Source organism: Oncorhynchus tshawytscha, linkage group LG01 (assembly GCF_018296145.1).
Source record: "Oncorhynchus tshawytscha isolate Ot180627B linkage group LG01, Otsh_v2.0, whole genome shotgun sequence".
Taxonomy (NCBI): Eukaryota; Metazoa; Chordata; class Actinopteri; order Salmoniformes; family Salmonidae; genus Oncorhynchus; species Oncorhynchus tshawytscha.
In genome coordinates, this window is record NC_056429.1 from 82,303,676 (window position 1) to 82,327,660 (window position 23,985).

The 23,985-nt window shown below is 41.5% G+C and overlaps 1 protein-coding gene across 5 annotated transcripts in view; it reads right to left on the reverse strand.

Moving 5' to 3' along the window:
- Positions 1 to 23,985, reverse strand: part of LOC112258082 (calcium-activated potassium channel subunit alpha-1) — a 222,235-nt gene that overhangs the window by 60,468 nt on the left and 137,782 nt on the right. For 3 of the 5 annotated variants that reach the window (XM_042326586.1, XM_024432187.2, XM_042326594.1), the window contains exons 6-9: positions 8,977 to 9,052; positions 6,959 to 7,034; positions 4,665 to 4,835; positions 2,078 to 2,169 (exon numbers count right to left, since the gene is read on the reverse strand). In XM_042326586.1, the coding sequence (XP_042182520.1) occupies positions 2,078 to 2,169; positions 4,665 to 4,835; positions 6,959 to 7,034; positions 8,977 to 9,052 (415 nt within the window). Of the gene's footprint in view, positions 1 to 1,896; positions 1,989 to 2,077; positions 2,170 to 4,664; positions 4,836 to 6,958; positions 7,035 to 8,976; positions 9,053 to 23,985 lie in introns of all 5 variants that reach the window. The other 2 variants (XM_042326592.1, XM_042326589.1) reach the window with 1 other exon arrangement.

The following is a 23,985-nucleotide window of genomic DNA, read 5'->3' on the forward strand; positions in this document are numbered from 1 at the left end:
AATTCTCCCTGGTTTGTACATGTTCTGTGATGAACAGGAGTCCCTTTTTTATGTGAACAGGTGTCAGTAAGAGCTCTTTAGTCCTATGTGGTGCCTGAAGGACAGGAGAGATCACAGAGCTGAGCATGTTCTGGATTCCCAGTAACAGATTAAAAAAGGATGAGTGTCCTTTGTTGGCGATTATGATGTGATTACTACATTGTACAATCCAGGAAAGAGCTTATCTTTAGCTAGAGACATCTTGCCTCCATGTGAGGGAAGTTTTCCGACAGACTGTATCCCTGCTACAGGATAGTACATGCAGGATCGTAAGGATGGGTTTAAGAAGGGCATTTTCCAAACCAATTGGTTTGGAAAACATACTGACAACATACTGACAACTCACATACTGTACATTGTTTTGAAATACCTCTTTAATATTGTATCTTATTAGAGTTTGGGACTGCATGTAGCCTAGCGGTTAGGAGTGTTGGGCCAGAAACTGGAAGGTCATTGGTTCAATTCCCTAAGCCGACTAGGTGAAAAATCCCTTGAGCAAGGCACTTAACCCTAATTGCTCCAGGGAAAACCCACTCTGTGTAAGTGGGATATGCAAAAAATGAATTTCCAATTCGTACGTGTGAAATAATTATTATTACATTTGTTAATTATTGTATCATATTTACTTTATATTATTGTTGTTGTTTGTTTACAGAGATGCTATATTTATATTTGTAGATGAAAAGGTATTAAAATGTATTGACAGTAAAACTGAGACATAAGGATATGAATCACTTGAAACAGAAATACAGATACATCAGCATGCAGAAGGAAAGAGGGAATAAATGGCCAAAACAAAGTTATAGAGACTGGACTAAATCCAAGTAAAAAAAATTCAACAGAACAAAGTAAACAAAACAAAATTCTAAAAGCGAGCCAAGAGAAATCAGAGTTTGTTCAGAGGGTGGAAGCAGGATTTAGGGCAGAATCCTATTGTACCTTAAGAAACATGTTTTTAACTTGAATTTCAGTGTGATCCATACATTGATTATGTGTTTGGGCCTTAGGGTGTAGGTCTGACTGAAGATTAAGGCCAGGAATGTAGCAGGGCTTGGAAAAATTAAATGAACTGGTGGTACCAGACAAAAATACATAATCCAGAAGAGAAAAAACAGGAAATGAAAGGCTAAATATAAAAGGCTAAAAGTTAACTAACTAAAAGCATGCGAGGAACATGCATGATCATGTGTGGACGAAGCAGATGTAAAAGGTAACCGCATTTCAAATGATCTGGAAGAGAATTATATTTAAAATAGCTGATTATTTAACTGCAGGTTATTCCTTCTTGTAGTTTCTGAGGACACTCTTTTGCTATTGTGCAGTATTTTCTATGACATCATCTCTGTCACCAAGATATAAGACATAATGTTCAACATTTATTTTGAAATACTATAAAGGTACTACAGCTATAGCTGCAATCAGTCTTGACTTTACTGTAAAAAAGATAATAATAAAAACAAAAACAACTACTTTGTGGTGGGTGGCAAGATGCATATGATTGGCAAACACAAAACACAGACACAAACATGTAAGTGTTCTAGTAAATAAGCAAGTAAAACACTCAAGCATACAGTATAGCAAATAATACATTTGACACATCACAAAAAAACATGTATTCATTATAAGAAGCAATGACAGCTAGCACACAAATACCAGTACAAAGCAATAGCGTAAGCTTTCATGGCCAAGCTTTCCAGTCACCAGTATGACTTTTTCCCCCAAAATGTATAAAAGTATTAATATCAATCATTTCTGGATAATTACTGGTACCCCACTTTAGGAGAGGGGGACTTGAGTAGTCACACCAAAACCACACTTTTTAGAATCATTTTTGTTTTGTATATTTGTTTGACTTACTTTCTGCCTCGTGTTGAGTTATAACTCCCTCCGTATTTCTTCCGATTAAGGATGAGAGCAGCAATTTCTGGCACGTAGCGAGCAAACATGGCCTACATGCATGGAACAGAAAAAAAGAAAAGGGCATGCAGAGGATGGTTCTACTGCGGCAGAGGCAGTAGAGCCTCCCAGTAATACTTACTTTCTCCCATTAACCGCACTATAGGAACCACCATATTTCTTGCGGTTTCCTATTAACTCTATGATTTCAGGGACGTAGCTCGCAAACATGGCCTAAGGAGAAGATAGGAGACAGAAGAAAATACTAAAAAAAGATACGCAAAAGAGAGAGCTGTGCGTCTATTTTTGCTTAAAGGATATCCGTAAAATTATTTATTCTATAGAAAAATTTAGAAGAAAAAAAATTGAATAGAAAATGTTTTTTAAAAAAAGTATTGTTCTGGATACAGTATGTTACACACTGAGTGCACAAAATATTAGGAACACCCTGCTTTTTCCATGACATAGACTGACCAGGTGAATCCAGGTGAAAGCTATGATCCCTTATTGATGTCATGTGTTAAATCCACTTCAATCAGTGTAGATGAAGGGGAGGAGACAGGTTAAAAATGGATTTATACGCCTTGAGACAATTAAAACATGTATTGTGTATGTGTGCCATTCTAAGGGTGAATGGGCAAAATAAAAAATGTAAGTGCCTTTGAACGGGGTATTATGTGGTAGTATGCGCCAGGCCCACTGGTTTGTGTCAAGAACTGCAACGCTGCTGGGTTTTTCACACATAACATTTTCCCATGTGTATCAAGAAAGTTACACCACCGAAAGGACATCCAGGCAACTTGACACAACTATGTGAAGCATTGGAGTGAACATGGGCCAGCATCCCAACCTGGTGTCAGAGCATTTTGTATTATTCTGTATAATACTATGATATATTACGTTTCGTATGGTATGTATTAATTTGTGGATGTCCGTCACCCAATTCGTATGATATGTTATGAATTACAATTCGTATTATATGTTATGAATTTCCAAAACATATGTTATGTTACAAATTCTAGCTAGGTGGCTAATGTTAGGTAGCTGGCTAACGTTAGCTAGGCTAGGGGTTATGGTTTTTGGGTTAAGGTTAGGTAGTTAGCTAAAACGGTTAAGGTTAGGTTTAAGGGAAGGGTTTGCTAACATGCAAAGTAGATAAAAAGTAGTATGTAGTTAAAAAGTTGCTAATTAGCTAAAATGCTAAGGTTTTCCATGATGAGATTTGAACTCACAACCTACTTTCATTTTTGCCTTAAGTAACCATCTGTTTTACGTAACCTTATGTCTCAGATTTACATTTACTATGTTACATCTAAGTCTATGAGACCAGGCTGAGCATCCCTGTGGAACACTTTGGACACCTTGTAGAGCCCATTCCCTGACAAATTGAGGCTATTCTGAGGTCAAAAGGGGGTGCAACTCAATATTAGGAAGGCGTTCTTAGTGTTTTGTACACTCAGACAAAGTTAGATTACTACACTACAGTAAAAGTTATAACACAATCTGAAATTATGTAAAGGTTATCATATTCAGATTTGAGAAGAAAAAAAAGGTATGATAAGCAATGAAGAAGACAAAAATGACAGGAAATATTTAACTTAACCAGCTTTTACGGATATTTATTTAGGAAAAAAGCAGGAAAAAATGGCAGTTGACTATATCTGTATGCCAAGCTGTGATTGAAAAGAAAACGTTTAAAGTAATAAAAAGGAAGAAAAAAACCTTATATGCCATGTTTTGTCCAACAAACACTTATGCCAGGTTGATTTGAATAGTACAACCCAATGTAACATAGCTGCAAATTGGATCAATTCATTAAATTGCTGAAAAATGACCTGAATTATGTCAATCCTATAGATTTGAAGCCTTGTGCATACTGACATTTGACTTGACAGTATATACAACTTATATATAACTTATATATTGTATACATTTATATAAACGATATAATATAACTTACATGAACGTATATAAACTTGGGTAGGAGAGTGACGTGTCATATTGTTAATGTCACTCTGATAATACTCAGGTACAATGTCCAGAGATGAAGGATAATAGAGGACTTTCAGCAACCCTTGAACCTCCAAACTACTGTAGTAGTACTGTACTAATGTACAAACTAAGCCTTCTTCCATTGTTACCCCAAATACAAATGATCAAGTCAAATTAACATATTAAAAGTTCAATGGATTTGGTTGCATATCATGCTAACTGACTGTTGTGTATCAATGGGTGTTACTGGCATACACTGTTGTGCCATGTTAATCATCAAGCTGGTCTATAGATCACTCCTTTCACTGTGTTTGTTGGAATTTGGGGAAGGGGAAGGTCACCTGAAACCGCACATTACTTTAGTTAACGTTGCAAACCATTAGAAAACAAATCTTACTCGGTTTGAAAAATATAGAAATGCAATAAAACTATATAATAATAATAAATATACATGTATATACCTTCAGTACAATTATTATATAATAAATATTATAGGCGTATAATACTTACAAATAATAATACATTTGACAATAAACTGCCATGGGTAACAAACTGCCACAAAAAAACAACTACAAGACAACAATGGAGCTTTGATTTTAACAGGCATTGAAGTGCAAAGACTTTCCAGCTGTTGATAGCAGCAGCAGGGACATGAATCATGATGATTGCAGGTGTGATCGTATGGATGAAGGACGGAAGCAGGTTAGGAGTAAATTAAATAAGAGAGGGATTTTTACCAAACCACCAAGGATGAAGAAGACCATGAAAAGTCGTCCCAGGGTGGTTTTTGCATACACGTCTCCATAGCCCACAGTGGACATAGTAACCATGAGTAAGTAGACACATTCCCAGTAGGAAAGTGCTTGGGAATTTTGGAAGTTTTCCCAAGGATCCCCTGAGTTTTCCACCTAGAACAGAGGTCACAATAATGGATATTGACAGAGAGGAACATGAAGAGCATTGTATTACAACTTACTGACTTGCTTACATACTTACTCAATGGCTGTCTCCGAATACCCATACTTGTATTCTAAATAGTAGGCATTTTGGGTAAGTGAAAAAAGTTTTATAGTATGTGAAAAGTAGAAGATTTAGTATGGTTTAAATGCCAGGATGTCATACTCATTTCAGTTTTTCATTTAGTAAATTTGTTGCATACTTTTGAGGAATAGAATCGTCCACATGTGTCTGACAACAGCTGACAATCAGCTGAGGGTACGTGCTGTAGCAAAATGAACAAATGTCAGGAATCAACGCAATTTGCGCATTAGATGCCGCATTCTCAGTATGATGAGCCTAGTATGCTGATATTTGTTTGCTTACTGCATTCGTTTTTACTTAACAATACGTTCCAAATAGTACGATTAGTACACAGTATGCAGTTTTAGTAAGTAGTAGCCAAGACAGATTTTGGACACGTCAACTTCACATTTTCAGAAGCAATTACCATGCTACCATTTAGTGGTCCTGCTCATTTAAAAACAGACCCGAAAATATTCCACAGTTATATCATCCATCAAGTGAGGAATACTTTGTAGGGGCTAGGTTGTACAATGCTTTACTTAACATTATGTCCACCTATCTGTTGTCATGATGTTGGCCTGTGGGTAAGGTTTAAATAAATAAATAAATACCATAAATACCTTTCCCCCTTCCCTCTCTCTTGACTCTACAGAGAGACCCTTGAAAAGCCTTTGTTAAACAGAGATTCTGGGAACATCAGAAGGTGGGTGGAAATGAACCATATTTTGGTAATCCAACCAGGTGAACATATGCGTTGGTACTTAATGAATATGATGTCAGTTCGGTTGTCATCTGAGACATTCTCATCAATGATAGGATGACAAACGGTACAGTGGAAAGTCTACACATTATAGTTATCAGATTCCCATGGAATTGTTGTGCAATTTAAATGTTTGAATATTAAATTATTTGGGAGGGGATGAAATGTGATTTTAGCTTCTAAAATGTGAGAACTGGGTTTTCATGAGTGAATTAGGCCCGACTCAGTGGCCCACCCACGTGAAGAGACATTGGTTATAAACTATGAAACACGCCCTCCTCTCCCTTCCTATATAAAGCATTGACGACAATATAACTTGCTGTTCCGGGTACATTAGGATGACGATCCGATGTCAGAAGGGTTCAGATAATAACTACAGAACTAAGCTAACCTCAGCGTGAGCTTTGTTTGCGAATGGTATGAACTCTGAACTCTTATTTGCTACAGAAGTGATACCTCCTAGCCGTTGAGTTAGCAGTGGCTGCTGTAAACTGGGCTAGGAGAGGACAGACAGAGTATCACCAGAGACACTCTTCAAAGGACTCTGTTGGGCAACACAGCCTTCCAACTACCACCAACCTATTGAAGAGTAGCTCAGAGTAAATATTAATTGCATTTTCCTTTTCCAAATAGGCGGTAATTTAGAATGCATAAGATCCTGTATTTACGTGCTGCTTCTCCCTTTGTTCTTCAGTCTTCCCGCTGTTTCACCTAAACCCAACCCCCCTTTTTCTTTGTGTAACCAGCTGTCATATATGTTCTGTCCGCCAGGGACGTTTTCCTTTATGACATCATTTGTAATCAAGGTATGATCCATTCTGTGTATATGTAATTCTGTGTGATTAGTTAGGTATTTAGTAAAGAAATAATTAAACCCAATTTTGTATTGCTGATTCAACTTGTTAGCCAGGGTTCGTGAAGATAACCAAGAACTTGAAATAAGGTGATGATTAATATTGACTGCTATTGATGTAAAATATTACTAGGTCTTTAAGAGTTTATTCGGAAGATAACTGCTCTATAAAAATTATTTTGTGGTGCTCCGACTTTCTAGTTAATTACATTTACATGATTAGCTCAATCAGGTAATATTAATTACAGAGAAAGGATTTTATCAAATAGCATGTCATATCACTTAATCCGGCATAGCCAAAGACACGACACTGTTATATGTGTCAGAGGCTGAGTATTTACCATAATACAGTACTTAGTCCTTCTGTTTTGCCTTTATGGCTCTCTGTTACTTACCAGATGTATGAAGCCTGCCGCTGTTAGCCATGTACTTATGAAGATTGAACATAAGTTCACCAGTTTTATGGAATTGCTATTGAAAACAAGAGAGCCAGACAATATCAATTAACAACGCTAGTGTTCAACACCAAAAGACCTGCCTTGTGTGAGTTCAAAAGAAGAACACCAGTAAAGGATGCCCTTTTGATAACATAATGAATAATTGGTAAAACTAACTTGAACTATTATGTCAAAACAGTGCCAAAACATTACATATCACAAAGTAGTTATTGCTGTATAAGTGCCTAATTGTGATTTTGTCTGAAGAACCTCCTTTGGGATAATGGATGATAACTGGTTACAGTCTGAGCTGCTCAGCCTACAATATTATGTAACAGCAACAAAACAAAAACTTGGTAAAAATGTTTTTGGGAATAATATTTAAAAATCCTAAATGTTAAACTAATGACAAACTTGCTTTCATGGCCGTTAATCTTTCAATACAGAATCAACTGTGAATACAAATGTTCCTAAGGTATATACAGGTATCTTCCAAAATAAAGGAAACACCAACATAAAGTGTGTTAATAAGGCATTGGGCCCCTTGAACCAGAACAGCTTCAATGCACCTTGGCATAGATTCTACATCTGGAACTCTGTTGTTGGGATGCAACCCCGTACAGTACTTCCATGAGAATTTCCATCATTTGGTGTTTTGGTGATGGAAACTGCCATCTCAGGCACCACTCCTGAATCTCCCATAAGTGTTCAATTGGGTTGAGATCTGGTGACTGAGACAGCCATGGCATATGGTTTATATCGTTTTCAGGCTCATCAAACCATTCAGTGACCCCCCTTGCCCTGTGGATGGGGTCATTGTCATCCTGGAAGAGGCCACTCCCATCAGGATCGAAATGATTCACCATAGGTTGAAGGTGACCACTCACAATGGCGGTGTATTTATTGACGTTTACCTTGCCCTCTAAGGCAGGGTTTCCCAAACTCGGTCCTTGGGACCCCAGGGGTACACGCTTTGGTTTTTGCCCTACCACTATGCAGCTAATTGAAATAATCAACTAAGCATCAATTTTTGATAATTTCAATCAGTTGTGTAGTGTTTGAAGAAATAAAATTGAGGACCGAGTTTTGAAAATGCTGCTGTAAGGGGTTGAGTGAACCATGCCAGGAGAATATACCCCACACCATAACAGAGTCGCCAGAATCCTCATTTACTCAAGTGTTTCCTTAATTTTGTCAGTTAACTGTATATTTCCAAGGTAATGTTACAGTGACTTGCATTGTTCTGGCCGTTCATGTACTGTGTGTTCTGTTCTGTTCTGTTCTGGCCTTACCTCCATTACAGTAAACGAGTCTGGGGATTATTAAAAAAAATGTTGAGCTATAAGCTCTTTCTGACATCTGTGCAGCACAAGCTTTAATTCTAAGCAGTGGGGTAAATTGTAGAATTCATCATGTGGCATGCTGTCCAATAGGTTTCAAAGAGCAGAAAATGTGCACAATTTGGAATTCCAATGAAAAATATCGAAATGAAATTGAATATAGGATATGTTATACATCCTAAAGAACAATACCTAACATGTTACCATTTCAGTTTTGAAAAGTGACAAAAATGATTTACTTGTTATCACAGAAGTACAGTATAATATGGTAACTTCTTTCATTCCCCAAATATGACAGCAATAAACCAAACTGTTCCCAAGTAATCCACCCAGACTGAAAGTAGGCCAAGCTCAGCTGACTAGTTTCCAATAATTATTTTTTTTTAATTGAGAGGAGGTTCTATATTTAACAATTTGCAGTAGCTACTGTACATTAAAATGCCACACTATTAGAAGAGCCTGTGAGCGTATTGTATAATTGTAAATGTATCAATATTCATCACATAGACAGAATTACAAACATTGTCATAACATAGTGCATGCAAATGCTTTGAATCCTACTAACTAGAATTAATACACACCAAATTTGACTGAAATTGAATACAGTGAAGTTGGAGAAAATAACAATGCACTTACCTTGTTTTTAATATGTTCAAAAACTGTAAGATTTCTGAGAACTGTATCAACCTTAACGCCCTTAAAAACCTCAAGCCTGTGTGAGAGAAAAGTAAAAGTAGAAGTTATTCAGAGTTAATTATTTGCATGTTATTTACATAAATCCGCCCACTGTAAATCCGGAAAAACACAGGAAACCAACATAATTGCATACCTTTGAATCCTTCATGCATTTTTAAAAGCTTCAATGGATTCATGACTAATAGAAAAGGAAAGGCCTCTCAAATAAACAAAAATAGCAGTGGAAAAGCACAACCAAAATGTTGACCTTTCAAAAAACAAAACAGCATCGACGAAGCAAGTAGCAACAACTGAAGAAATTTTTTTTACTAAAAACAACAAACTCTGCATCAAATAATCTTCTGGAGAAAATAAATACAATGCTAATATCAGGAGACCACTAAATCACACCGGCATAAGGACTAAAAGATCGAAAACAGCAAGAGATGAAAACCTGGATTAGTCGGACCAAAGACATGTGGACAGGCCTAGTTAGATGGGTCAACAGTCGCATTACGTCAAATAATCCCAAATTTGTTGCCATTTGTTTTTTAAATCTGCTAAATCTGAGTACCCTTCCAAGAGTTTAAGAACAAAGGTGCACTGGTGAATTGCCAAATGCTGTCGCGTGTGTGGCCTGTGCCACACAAAACCAAACAGCCTGTGGCTAGTGCTAGTCATGCTCACCAGTACAATCTAATCATCCAACAGTTCGATGTGAAAGAATTAATTGCTTATTTTTATAGCACAAATGTTTGTTTCATTATGGCACACAACAGAATGTCAATCCCACAATCCCCTGGGTTAACTAAGTGTACTACAACACATGTACAGTAGATGTAGACCTAGTCTATTGTCAATGTAGTGTCACCTAGAATATCATTTGTTTAAAAAAATGACAATATTGTATTTTCCTCCATTTTCAATGATTATTGTCCATAATTTCCTAAATTATAAAATCAGATTATGTTACTCATAATACCATTTTTTCAATCGCTTTTTTACAAGTATGTGGTAACCGCTTATGTGGTAAATCCACATTGCAATCAATACATGTTCATATAGAAAACTTGCTTTTACAATGCAATGCTCACATTACTTTTGATATGACTGCCTTCTCATTTATTAAAATACAATTTACTCATACTTAATCCATTTTCTCTAAATTGATAATCCCTTACCCGTTTGGTAAACCTATAGATTTTAAACTGTTTTGTCTGCTATATACATATGTGGACACCTACAGAACTAAAATGTATGTTTGTAAAGTATAAAGTAGGATATATACGGCAATGTACTATTATGGTTTTAAATCTGATATTGACAGGAACAAAAATATACTGCATGTAACAAAAACATCCCTTATACAGTAAGCATCCCTTATCCCTTATATATATAATTATGGATAAAGTGACTAGGCAACAGGGTAGATAATAAGCAGTAGAAGCAGCGTATGTAATGAGTCAAAAGATTTAGTGCAAAAAAGGGTCAATGCAGATAGTTAAACGGTTAACCACTAGCTACCTGAACTATTTAGATGTCTTATGGCTTGGGGGTAGAAGCTGTGGTCCTTTTCAGAGTTGGTGCATAGGTACCACTTGCCATGAGGTAGCAGAGAGAACAGTCTATGACTTGGGTGGTTGGAGTCTTTGACAAATTTTAGAGCCTTTCTCTGACACCGCCTGGTATAGAGGTCCCGGATGGCAGGGAGCTTGGCCCCAGCAACTTGTATGCCAAGCAGTTGCCATACCAAGCGGTAAAGCGGTAAAGCAGCCACTCAAGATGCTCTCAATGGTGCAGCTGTAGAACGTTTTGAGGATCTGGGGGCCCATGCCAAATATTTTCATCCTCCTGAGGGGGAAGAGGTGTTGTCGTGCCCCCTTCCGGACTATGTTGGTGTGTGTGGACCATGATAATTCCTTAGGTGATGTGGACACCGAGGAACTTGAAGCTCTCGACCTGCTCCACTGTAGCCCAGTTGATGTGGGTGTGCTCGGCCCTCTGTTTCCTGTAGTCCATGATCAGCTCCCTTGTCTTGCTGATGTTGAGGGAGAGGTTGTTACCCTGGCACCACGATGCCAGGTCTCTGACCACCTCCCTGTACACTGTCTCATCATCATCTGTGATTAGGTCTACCACCGTCATGTCATCGGCATATTGAATGATTGTGTTAGAGTCATGCGTGGCCACGCAATTGTTGGTGAACAGGGTGTTCAGGCGGGTACTACGCATGCAACCCTGAGGGGCCCCCGTGTTGAAGGTCAGCGTGGCGGAAGTGTTGCTGCCTATCCTCACCAGCTGGCGGCTCGTCAGAAAGTCCAGGATCCAGTTGCAGAGGAAGGTGTTTAATCTCAGGTTCCTGTGCTGAACGCTGAGCTGTAGTCAATGAACAGCATTCTTCATCTTTTTCGGTGGGGTTTAACTGCTGTTGGCATCCAATATGTTGCATTACCGCACCCAACTGGACTATAGTATAAATCCATTATACATTGTGATACAAAATGGGAAAAGGAAAACACCCTTACAACTAATCCTACATAAAAACCCACGACTTTGACCCTATCTGCTCCTGCACCATGCCAACGGCCTGGGAGGATGGGACCCCACACCTCAACACACCCTGTAACTCTAATGAAGTCAAATCTTGTATACGCAAATACTTCTCTGCAGCTGCCACATCTATTTTTTTGTGATTTGCATTCCATTTCTGCTGTACAGTTGATAACCATTGCTATGAACCCTAAGAAGCCAACCTTACTGAAGCATATATCACTCGTTGGCCAAACCTCTGTGCTGGCACAGATCTACTACTCCAAAAGGTATTTATAAAGCCCTTTTTACATGGGCCAATGTCGCAAAGTGCTATACAGAAACTCAGCCTAAAACACTAAACAAAAAGCAATGCAGATGGATAAAGTTGTGTCAACTTAATCCATCCTCCTCTACTTTCCTCGGTCTCAACACACGACACCGGCACTACTCTGACTCTGGTCCCCTCAACCAACCTCTTTTGTACCGGACACATCCAATCCCCAGCATCGTGGGCCCTCCTACAGTTGACACTCAACTTTATCCACCAAGACTAACACAATCCTCCTGCACACGTCCCATATCTTGGAATCTCACTCCTACACACTGCTGCAACATGACCACAAACATTTCATGAACAGCATTCTCACATAGTTGTTCTTCTTATCCAGGTGGGAGAGGGCAGTGTGGAGTGCAATAGAGATTGCGTCATCTGTGGATCTGTTGAGGCGATATGCGAATTGGAGTCGGTCCAGGGTGTCTGGGATGATGGTGTTGATGTGAGCCATGACCAGCCGTTCAAAGCCTTTCATGGCTACAGATGTGTGTGCTACGGGGCGATAGTCATTTAGATAGGTTACGCATATTATTTTTAATGCATATTTTACAATACTCGCATGAAAATTTGTCGCCAAGTGTATGGAAACCTAGCTAATGATCTACATTTTTTTTTATACATCTTTTTTTATACATGCCATTTGGCATGTCTCATGAAGTGGTTTACAGCAGCACTGATGGCTGTATTGACATGACAACTGCATCAGAGTTTAGAACAACCCTTCCTCCCATTTTGTTCCATGCTGACTGAAGACCTAGCTAGCGAGTAACTAGCTAACACTAAACACAGCTATATAAACCATGCCCCTCTTCAAACACGCCTTCTCTGATGTTGGTTACAAGGCGATACTAGTACTAATTAAGTAAGAGAATATCATGTTTTTTTGTTGTTTTGGCCACTTCAATACCTTGACTTTGTTGTCCTTAAGCCATTTCGCCACAACTTTAGAAGTATGCTTGGGGTCATTGTCCATTTGGAAGACCCATTTGCAACCAAGCTTAAACTTCCTGATTGATGTCTTTAGATGTTGCATCAATATATCTACATTATTTTCCCTCCTCATGATGCCATCTATTTTGTGCAGTGCACCAGTCCCTCCTGCAGCAAAGCACCCCCACAACATGATGCTGCCACCCCCGTGCTTCACGTTTGGGATGGTGTTCTTCGGCTTGCAAGCCTCCCCCTTTTTCCTCCAAACATATCAATGGTCATTATGGCCAAACAGTTCTCAAATCAAATCAAATCAAATTTTATTTGTCACATACACATGGTTAGCAGATGTTAATGCGAGTGTAGTGAAATGCTTGTGCTTCTAGTTCCGACAATGCAGTAATAACCAACAAGTAATCTAACTAACAATTCCAAAACTACTGTCTTATACACAGTGTAAGGGGATAAAGAATATGTACATAAGGATATATGAATGAGTGATGGTACAGAGCAGCATAGGCAAGATACAGTAGATGGTATCGAGTACAGTATATACATATGAGATGAGTATGTAAACAAAGTGGCATAGTTAAAGTGGCTAGTGATACATGTATTACATAAGGATGCAGTCGATGATATAGAGTACAGTATGTACGTATGCATATGAGATGAATAATGTAGGGTAAGTAACATTATATAAGGTAGCATTGTTTAAAGTGGCTAGTGATATATTTACATCATTTCCCATCAATTCCCCTTATTAAAGTGGCTGGAGTTGAGTCAGTGTCAGTGTGTTGGCAGCAGCCACTCAATGTTAGTGGTGGCTGTTTAACAGTCTGATGGCCTTGAGATAGAAGCTGTTTTTCAGTCTCTCGGTCCCAGCTTTGATACACCTGTACTGACCTCGCCTTCTGGAAGATAGCGGGGTGAACAGGCAGTGGCTCGGGTGGTTGATGTCCATGATGATCTTTATGGCCTTCCTGAAACATCGGGTGGTGTAGGTGTCCGGGAGGGCAGGTAGTTTGCCCCCGGTGATGCGTTGTGCAGACCTCACTACCCTCTGGAGAGCCTTACGGTTGTGGGCGGAGCAGTTGCCGTACCAGGCGGTGATACAGCCCGCCAGGATGCTCTCGATTGTGCATCTGTAGAAGTTTGTGAGTGTTTTTGGTGACAAGCCGAATTTCTTCAGCCTCCTGAGGTTGAAGAGGCGCTGCTGCGCCTTCTTCACGATGCTGTCTGTGTGAGTGGACCAATTCAGTTTGTCTGTGATGTGTATGCCGAGGAACTTAAAACTTGCTACCCTCTCCACTACTGTTCCATCGATGTGGATAGGGGGGTGCTCCCTCTGCTGTTTCCTGAAGTCCACAATCATCTCCTTAGTTTTGTTGACGTTGAATGTGAGGTTATTTTCCTGACACCACACTCCGGGGGCCCTCACCTCCTCCATGTAGGCCGTCTCGTCGTTGTTGGTAATCAAGCCTACCACTGTTGTGTCGTCCGCAAACTTGGTGATTGAGTTGGAGGCGTGCATGGCCACGCAGTCGTGGGTGAACAGGGAGTACAGGAGAGGGCTCAGAACGCACCCTTGTGGGGCCCCAGTGTTTAGGATCAGCGGGGTGGAGATGTTGTTGCCTACCCTCACCACCTGGGGGCGGCCCGTCAGGAAGTCCAGTACCCAGTTGCACAGGGCGGGGTCGAGACCCAGGGTCTCGAGCTTGATGACGAGCATGGAGGGTACTATGGTGTTGAATGCCGAGCTGTAGTCGATGAACAGCATTCTCACATAGGTATTCCTCTTGTCCAGATGGGTTAGGGCAGTGTGCAGTGTGGTTGAATCGCATCGTCTGTGGACCTATTTGGGCGGTAAGCAAATTGGAGTGGGTCTAGGGTGTCAGGTAGGGTGGAGGTGATATGGTCCTTGACTAGTCTCTCAAAGCACTTCATGATGACGGAAGTGAGTGCTACGGGGCGGTAGTCGTTTAGCTCAGTTACCTTAGCTTTCTTGGGAACAGGAACAATGGTGGCCCTCTTGAAGCATGTGGGAACAGCAGACTGGTATAGGGATTGATTGAATATGTCCGTAAACACACCGGCCAGCTGGTCTGCGCATGCTCTGAGGGCACGGCTGGGGATGCCGTCTGGGCCTGCAGCCTTGCAAGGGTTAACACGTTTAAATGTCTTACTCACCTCGGCTGCAGTGAAGGAGAGTCCGCATGTTTTCGTTGCAGGCCGTGTCAGTGGCACTGTATTGTCCTCAAAGCGGGCAAAAAGTTATTTAGTCTGCCTGGGAGCAAGACATCCTGGTCCGTGACTGGGCTGGATTTCTTCTTGTAGTCCGTGATTGACTGTAGACCCTGCCACATGCCTCTTGTGTCTGAGCCGTTGAATTGAGATTCTACTTTGTCTCTGTACTGACGCTTAGCTTGTTTGATAGCCTTGCGGAGGGAATAGCTGCACTGTTTGTGTTCGGTCATGTTACCAGTCACCTTGCCCTGATTAAAAGCAGCTTTCAGTTTCACGTGAATGCTGCCATCAATCCACGGTTTCTGGTTAGGGAATGTTTTAATCGTTGCTATGGGAACGACATCTTCAACGCACATTCTAATGAACTCGCACACCGAATCAGCGTATTCGTCAATATTGTTATCTGACGCAATACGAAACATATCCCAGTCCACGTGATGGAAGCAGTCTTGGAGTGTGGAGTCAGCTTGGTCGGACCAGCGTTGGACAGACCTCAGCGTGGGAGCCTCTTGTTTTAGTTTTTGTCTGTAGGCAGGGATCAACAAAATGGAGTCGTGGTCAGCTTTTCAAAAAGTACGATATTTGTACCCATGTGGAGTTGCAAACCGTAGTCTGGCTTTTTTATGGTGGTTTTTGGAGCCGTGGCTTCTTCCTTGCTGAGTGGCCTTTCAGGTTATGTCGATATAGGACTCTTTTTACTGTGGATATAAATACTTTTGTACCCGTTTCCGCCAGCATCTTCACAAGGTCCTTTGCTGTTGTTCTGGGATTGATTTGCACTTTTTGCACCAAAGTACGTTCATCTCTAGGAGACAGAACGTGTTTCCTTCCTGAGCAGTATGATGGCTGAGTGGTCCCATGGTGTTTATATGTGTGTACTATTGTTTGTACAGATGAACGTGGTAACTTCAGGCATTTGGAAATTGCTCCCAAGGATGAACCAGACTTGTGGAGGTCTACAATTCTTAGCTGATTTCTTTTGATTTTCCCATAATGTCAAGCAAAGAGGCACAGAGTTTGAAGGTAGGCCTTGAAATACATCCACAAGTACACCTCCAATTTACTCAAATGATGTCAATTAGCCTATCAGAAGCTTCGAAAGCCATGACATCATTTTCTGGAATTTTCCAAACTGTTTAAATGCACAGTCAACTTAGTGAATGTAAACTTCTAACCCACTGGAATTGTGATACAGTGAATTATAAATGAAATAATCTGTCTGTAAACAATTGTTGGAAAAATTACTTGTGTCATGCACCAGGTAGATGTCCTAACCGACTTGCCAAAACTATAGTTTCTTATCAAGAAATTTGTGGAGTGGTTGAAAAACGAGTTCTAATGACTCCAACCTAAGTGTAAGTAAACTTCTGACTTCAACTGTATGCATACATAGACATTCATACATATACATACCTTTATTATTCCCTGCAAATCCTACCACCCCTCCCCCAATTGGAGTAAATTAATGAACAATAACACTTAGGCTTAAGCACTTAAGCACTCCCTTCAGTTTATACATATTATACACATTTTACAGACAAAGTCTATTTTACAATCGTTATATTTTGTTTGCTTTAGTCCTTCTATTTCTGATGTCCATCCAGTTTGATTTCTATTTGTAACTGTGCTATTTCACAACATTTCTGAACCTGTCACGCCATGACCGTAGATTGCTTTGTATGTTTCCATTTTTTTGTGTGGTCAGGGTGTGATGTGGGTGGGCATTCTATGTTTGTATGTCTAGGTTTTGTATTTCTATGTTTTGGCCGGGTATGGTTCTCAATCAAGGACAGCTGTCTTTCGTTGTCTCTGATTGAGAACCATACTTAGGTAGCCTGTTTTCCCACTGTTAGTTGTGGGTGGTTATTTTCTGTTTAGTGTTTGCTGCACCTGTCAGAACTGTTTTGGCTATTCTTTTGTTATTTTGTATTCAGTGTTCAGTCAATAAATAATATGAACACGTACCACGCTGCACCTTAGTCTACACCTTCTTCTAATGAATGTCGTTACAGAACCTATATGCATTTTACAGAAACCGTATGTTTTACATTGGTTATCTTGTTATTAGTCCCAACCTTCAGCTCCATTCAATCACTCCCTTCTATCTCTTATCACCATCCATTTTGGATTTCTGTTTGCCATACATCTTTAAACTGTGCTGTGATGCTTCATAAAATTACTGAACCTTTCTATTCTCATAGCTTTGACAGATTCTAAATTAAAGATAAACATTTTTGCTAAAATAATTATTTATTGATTGATTCCATTTATGACTTTTCAAATCACCCAGTATTGCTATCTGCAGCGTTAGTTCTAGGCAAATGTTACAATTCTTCAGCCATTCCTGGACCTGTGACAAAAAAAGAGCTAAATATGGACAGTACCAAAATAAATGGTCTAATGACTGCCTCCTCACAGCAAAATCTGCAGATCTGGGAAGATTGTATGCATTTATATAAAATTATATTGGTTGCAAGAATTGTGAATATTTAATTTAAATTGAAAAAAGTTTTGAATCCGGCGTTTTGCGTGTCAATTCATTTAAACCATGTGCCATGGAATAGGTACATCAAAAATCTCTTCCCAACTATTTTGCAATTTATATGGCACAGCTGTCAATTTTTTGGTCCTTAAATTAAATTGGTATTTGTTTTTATTTATCACAATTTTATTTAACCATTTATGTTTAATGCATGGCCCGACAGACAAGTTCTGTACTTTTTCCCGTTCTACTTGCCTCTTCCATTTATGTTTACTGCATGGCCCGACAGACAAGTTCCGTACTTTTTCCCGTTCTACTTGCCACTTCCATTTATGTTTACTGCATGGCCCGACAGACAAGTTCCGTACTTTTTCCCCGTTCTACTTGCCTCTTCCATTTATGTTTAATGCATGGCCCGACAGACAAGTTCTGTACTTTTTCCCGTTCTACTTGCCACTTCCATTTATGTTTACTGCATGGCCCGACAGACAAGTTCTGTACTTTTTCCCCATTCTACTTGCCACTTCCATTTATGTTTAATGCATGGCCCGACAGACAAGTTCTGTACTTTTTCCCGTTCTACTTGCCACTTCCATTTATGTTTACTGCATGGCCCGACAGACAAGTTCTGTACTTTTTCCCGTTCTACTTGCCACTTCCATTTATGTTTACTGCATGGCCCGACAGACAAGTTCTGTACTTTTTCCCCATTCTACTTGCCACTTCCATTTATGTTTACTGCATGGCCCGACAGACAAGTTCTGTACTTTTTCCCGTTCTACTTGCCACTTCCATTTATGTTTACTGCATGGCCCGACAGACAAGTTCTGTACTTTTTCCCGTTCTACTTGCCACTTCCATTTATGTTTAATGCATGGCCCGACAGACAAGTTCTGTACTTTTTCCCGTTCTACTTGCCACTTCCATTTATGTTTACTGCATGGCCCGACAGACAAGTTCTGTACTTTTTCCCCATTCTACTTGCCACTTCCATTTATGTTTACTGCATGGCCCGACAGACAAGTTCTGTACTTTTTCCCGTTCTACTTGCCACTTCCATTTATGTTTACTGCATGGCCCGACAGACAAGTTCCGTACTTTTTCCCCGTTCTACTTGCCACTTCCATTTATGTTTACTGCATGGCCCGACAGACAAGTTCTGTACTTTTTCCCCGTTCTACTTGCCACTTCCATTTATGTTTACTGCATGGCCCGACAGACAAGTTCCGTACTTTTTCCCCGTTCTACTTGCCACTTCCATTTATGTTTACTGCATGGCCCGACAGACAAGTTCCGTACTTTTTCCCCGTTCTACTTGCCACTTCCATTTATGTTTACTGCATGGCCCGACAGACAAGTTCCGTACTTTTTCCCCGTTCTACTTGCCTCTTCCATTTATGTTTAATGCATGGCCCGACAGACAAGTTCTGTACTTTTCCCCGTTCTACTTGCCACTTCCATTTTTGTGGTAATGCTGCAATTAGTTGGTTGTAATTTTGGGTAGAGCAGACATTTCCATATGTCTGTGTTAGCTGCATGTGTGACATAACTCCACCAGTCCTATTTATGATATCATTTACAAAAATTACACCTTTTTGAAACCTTTTATCAAAAAATGTGTTTTTTTAATCAATTAGTATACTTGAGTTTAACCACAATATTTGTTGTATTATTTGTTCTGTCTTTTCAGGTGGATTAAACTGAAATTGCAACCAACTTTCTAAGGCTTTAAAAAATAATAATGATATTTTGGAGATGACTTCATTTTCAAACAACCGAAAGTGAGAAGTTGTAATCTGAATAAAGGTCATTCTTGAACATGTGGTGAGACATTCCTACCAATTTACTACAGAACCATTTAGGATTTAAGTATAACTTTTGTATGACTGCTGCCTTTAGTGAGAGGTATAATGTTTAATATTTAATCATTTCTGCCCTCTGAATTCATATTCGTTATATAAATAGGCCCTTTTAATTTTGTCTGGCTTGCCATTCCAAATGAAATTGAATATATTTTTATTCACATAATTTAAAAAGCAGGTCACTAGGTGTATGCAAAACCATAAGTGTACCGGTTTTCTAGTGGTGATGAAGGAGAGTCGGACCAAACTGCAGCGTGTCGATTGCGATCCATATTTATTAAACAAAACGTAAACACGACTAAACACTAAACACTACAAAACAATAAACGTAATGAAAACCGAAAACAGCCTATCTAGTGCAAACTAACAGAGAGTACAAGTAAGACACTAAGGACAATCACCCACGACAAACTCAAAGAATATGGCTGCCTAAATATGGTTCCCAATCAGAGACAACGATAAGCACCTGCCTCTGATTGAGAACCACTCCAGACAGCCATAGACCTTGCTAGACAACCCACTAAGCTACAATCCCAATACCACCACCAAAACCCCAAGACAAACACACCACAATTACAAAAACCCCATGCCACACCCTGGCCTGACCAAATACATAAAGATAAACACAAAATACTTTGACCAGGGCATGACAGAACCCCCCTAAGGTGCGGACTCCCGAACGCACCTCAAAACAATAGGGAGGGTCCGGGTGGGCGTCTGTCCATGGTGGCGGCTCCGGCGCGGGGACGTGGACCCCACTCCTTTAATGTCTTAGTCCCCTCTCCCTTCGTCCCTGGATAGTCCACCCTCGCCGCCGACCATGGCCTAGTAGTCCCCACCCAGAACCCCACTGGACTGAGGAGCAGATCGGGACTGAAGGACAGCTCGGGACCGAGGCAGCTCGGGAGTGAGAGGAAGCTCGGGAGTGAGAGAAAGCTCGGGAGTGAGAGAAAGCTCGGGAGTGAGAGAAAGCTCGGGAGTGAGAGAAAGCTCAGGAGTGAGAGGAAGCTCAAGAGTGAGAGGAAGCTCAGGAGTGAGAGGAAGCTCAGGAGTGAGAGGAAGCTCAGGAGTGAGAGGAAGCTCAGGCAGGTAGATAGATCTACCAGCTCCTGGCTGGCTGGTGGTTTCAGCAGATCCTGGCTGACTGGCAGATCCTGGCTGACTGACAGATCTGGAAGAGTCTGGTTGACTGGCAGATCTGGAAGAGTCTGGTTGACTGGCAGATCTGGAAGAGTCAGGTTGACTGGCAGATCTGGAAGAGTCTGGTTGACTGGCAGATCTGGAAGAGTCTGGTTGACTGGCAGATCTGGAAGAGTCTGGTTGACTGGCAGATCTGGAAGAGTCTGGCTGACTGGCAGATCTGGAAGAGTCTGGCTGACTGGCAGATCTGGCGGCGCTGGGCAGACTGGCGGCGCTGGGCAGACTGGCGGCGCTGGGCAGACTGGCGGCGCTGGGCAGACTGGCGACGCTGGGCAGACTGGCGACCCTGGGCAGACTGGCGGCGCTGGGCAGACTGACGACGCTGGGCAGACTGGCGGTGCTGGGCAGACTGGCGGTGCTGGGCCGACTGGCGATGCTGGGCAGACTGGCGATGCTGGGCAGACTGACGGCGCTGGGCAGACTGGCGACGCTGGGCAGACTGGGGGCACTGGCGGCGCTGGGCAGACTGGCGGCACTAGCTGCTCCATATAGGCTGACAGCTCTGACTGTTCCATGCAGACTGACAGCTCTGGCTGCTTCATGCAGACTGGCAGCTCTGGCTGCTCCATGTAGACTGGCTGCTTCATGCAGACTGGCAGCTCGGGCTGCTTCATGTAGACTGACAGCTCTGACTGCTCCATGCGGACTGACAGCTCTGGCTGCTCCATGCAGACTGGCTGCTTCATGCAGACTGGCAGCTCTGGCTGCTCCATGCAGACTGACAGCTCCATGCAGACTGACAGCTCTGGCTGCTCCATGCAGACTGACAGCTCTGGCTGCTCCTTGCAGACTGGCAGCTCTGGCTGCGCTGAACAGGCGGGAGACTCCCAGCAGCGCTAAACAGGCGGGAGGCTCCGGCAGCGCTGGAGGAGGAAGGCTCTAAACAGGCGGGAGACTCCGGCAGCGCAGCGCTAGATAGGCGGGAGACTCCGGCAGCGCAGGAGAGGAGAAAGGCTCTGGCTGTGCTAAACAGGCGGGAGGCTCCGGCAGCGCTGTAGAGGAGGAAGGCTCTGGCTGCGCTGAACAGGCGGGAGGCTCCGGCAGCGCTGTAGAGGAGAAAGGCTCTGGCTGCGCTAAACAGGCGAGGCACACTGAAGGCCTGGTGCGTGGTGCTGGAACTTGTGGTACTGGATCGAGGACACGCACAGGAAGCCTGGTGCGGGGAGCTGCTACCGGAGGGCTGGGGTGTGGAGGTGGTACTGGATAGACCGGACCGTGCAGGCGCACTGGAGCTCTTGAGCACCGAGCCTGCCCAACCTTACCTGGCTCGATGCCCACTCTAGCCCGGCCGATACGAGGAGCTGGAATATATCGAACCGGGCTGTGCACCCGCACTGGAGACACCGTGCGCTCCACAGCATAACATGGTGCCTGCCCGGTCTCTCCAGCCCCCGGTAAGCACAGGGAGTTTGCGCAGGTCTCCTACCTGGCATAGCTATACTCCCTGTAAGCCCCCAAGAAATTTTTGGGGCTGACTCCCGGGCTTTCTTGCCAACCGTGTTCCCTCGTATCGCCGGCTCCTCTCTCCGGCTGCCTCTGCTCTCCTAAGTGCCTCCACCTGTTCCCATGGAAGGCGATCCCTTCCCGCCAGGATCTCCTCCCATGTGTAGCAACCCTTGCCATCCAATATATCGTCCCATGTCCAATCCTCATTGCGCCGCTGTTGCTGCCTTTGTTGCCTCTCCTCTTTCGGCTGCTCCTGCCTGTTGACACGCCGCTTGGTCCGTTGGTGGTGGGTGATTCTGTAACGGTTTTCTAGTGGTGATGAAGGAGAGTCGGACCAAACTGCAGCGTGTCGATTGCGATCCATATTTATTAAACAAAACGTAAACACGACTAAACACTAAACACTACAAAACAATAAACGTAATGAAAACCGAAAACAGCCTATCTAGTGCAAACTAACAGAGAGTACAAGTAAGACACTAAGGACAATCACCCACGACAAACTCAAAGAATATGGCTGCCTAAATATGGTTCCCAATCAGAGACAACGATAAGCACCTGCCTCTGATTGAGAACCACTCCAGACAGCCATAGACCTTGCTAGACAACCCACTAAGCTACAATCCCAATACCACCACCAAAACCCCAAGACAAACACACCACAATTACAAAAACCCCATGCCACACCCTGGCCTGACCAAATACATAAAGATAAACACAAAATACTTTGACCAGGGCGTAACAATAAGCAAATAGGTCAACTGTGATATTACTAAAGAGTTAATCAGGGTGATTTTTCCACAAATAGGCAGGTATTTTCCTTTCCATGGTAGCAAGATCTTATATATTTTTGCTAACATTCTATAAAAATGTATTGGACTGAGATCATTTCTTTCTTTCGGGATTTGTATACCGAGTATGTCCACATGCCCGTCAGACCTTTTTTTTTGGTAAACTACACAGTAACGTAAAAGTTGCATTTTTTAGTGATCCAATAAGTAATTCAGTACATTTATCATAATTTGGTTTTAATAGATCCTCTATGAGGCTGTGGAGGGATTCTAATTGTGGTTTTAAAAAACCATGAATCATCAGCGTACAATGACACCTTTGTTTTTAAGCCACGGATTTTGATACCTAACATCTCGATGGCAATAATAAATAGATATGCCAATAGTGGACAACCTTGTTTTACTCCTCTTGACAGTTTAAAACTTTCTGATATGTAGCTATTATTTACTATTTTAGACCTAGGGTTACAATAATAACTTTAACCCATTTTATAAGAGGCTCTAAAAAATTTAAATATTCAAGGCATTTTATATAAACTACAGTCGTACTTTATCAAAAGCCTTTTCAAAATCAGCTATGAAAACCAGGCTTGGTGTCCCCGATATTTCATAGTATTCCATTGTTTCCAGTACTTGTCTTATATTATCTCCAATGTATCGTCCATGTAAAAAACCTGTCTGATTAGGATGAATAATATCTGACAATATTTTTTAAATTCTATGCACAATGCATTTAGCTAGAATTTTTGCATCCCAACACTGAAGTGTAAGAGGCCTCCAATTATTTAAACTGGATCTTTATATATACACCACTTGGATCCTGTTTCAGTAAAAATGAAATCTGACCGTCTTGTGTGTCCGATAATCTACCGTTCATATAGGAGTGGTTAAAACATGCTAATAATGGTCCTCTGACTATATATATTTTTTAAGTATACTTCTACTGGTATGCCATCCAGCCCTTGAGTTTTCCCAACCTTAAAGGCTTTAATTGTGTTATTATTTTTTATTTCACCTTTATTTAACCAGGTAGGCCAGTTGAGAAGAAGTTCTCATTTACAACTGCGACCTGGCCAAGATAAAGTAAAGCAGTGCGACAAAAACAACAACACAGAGAGATACACATGGGATAAACAAACATACAGTCAA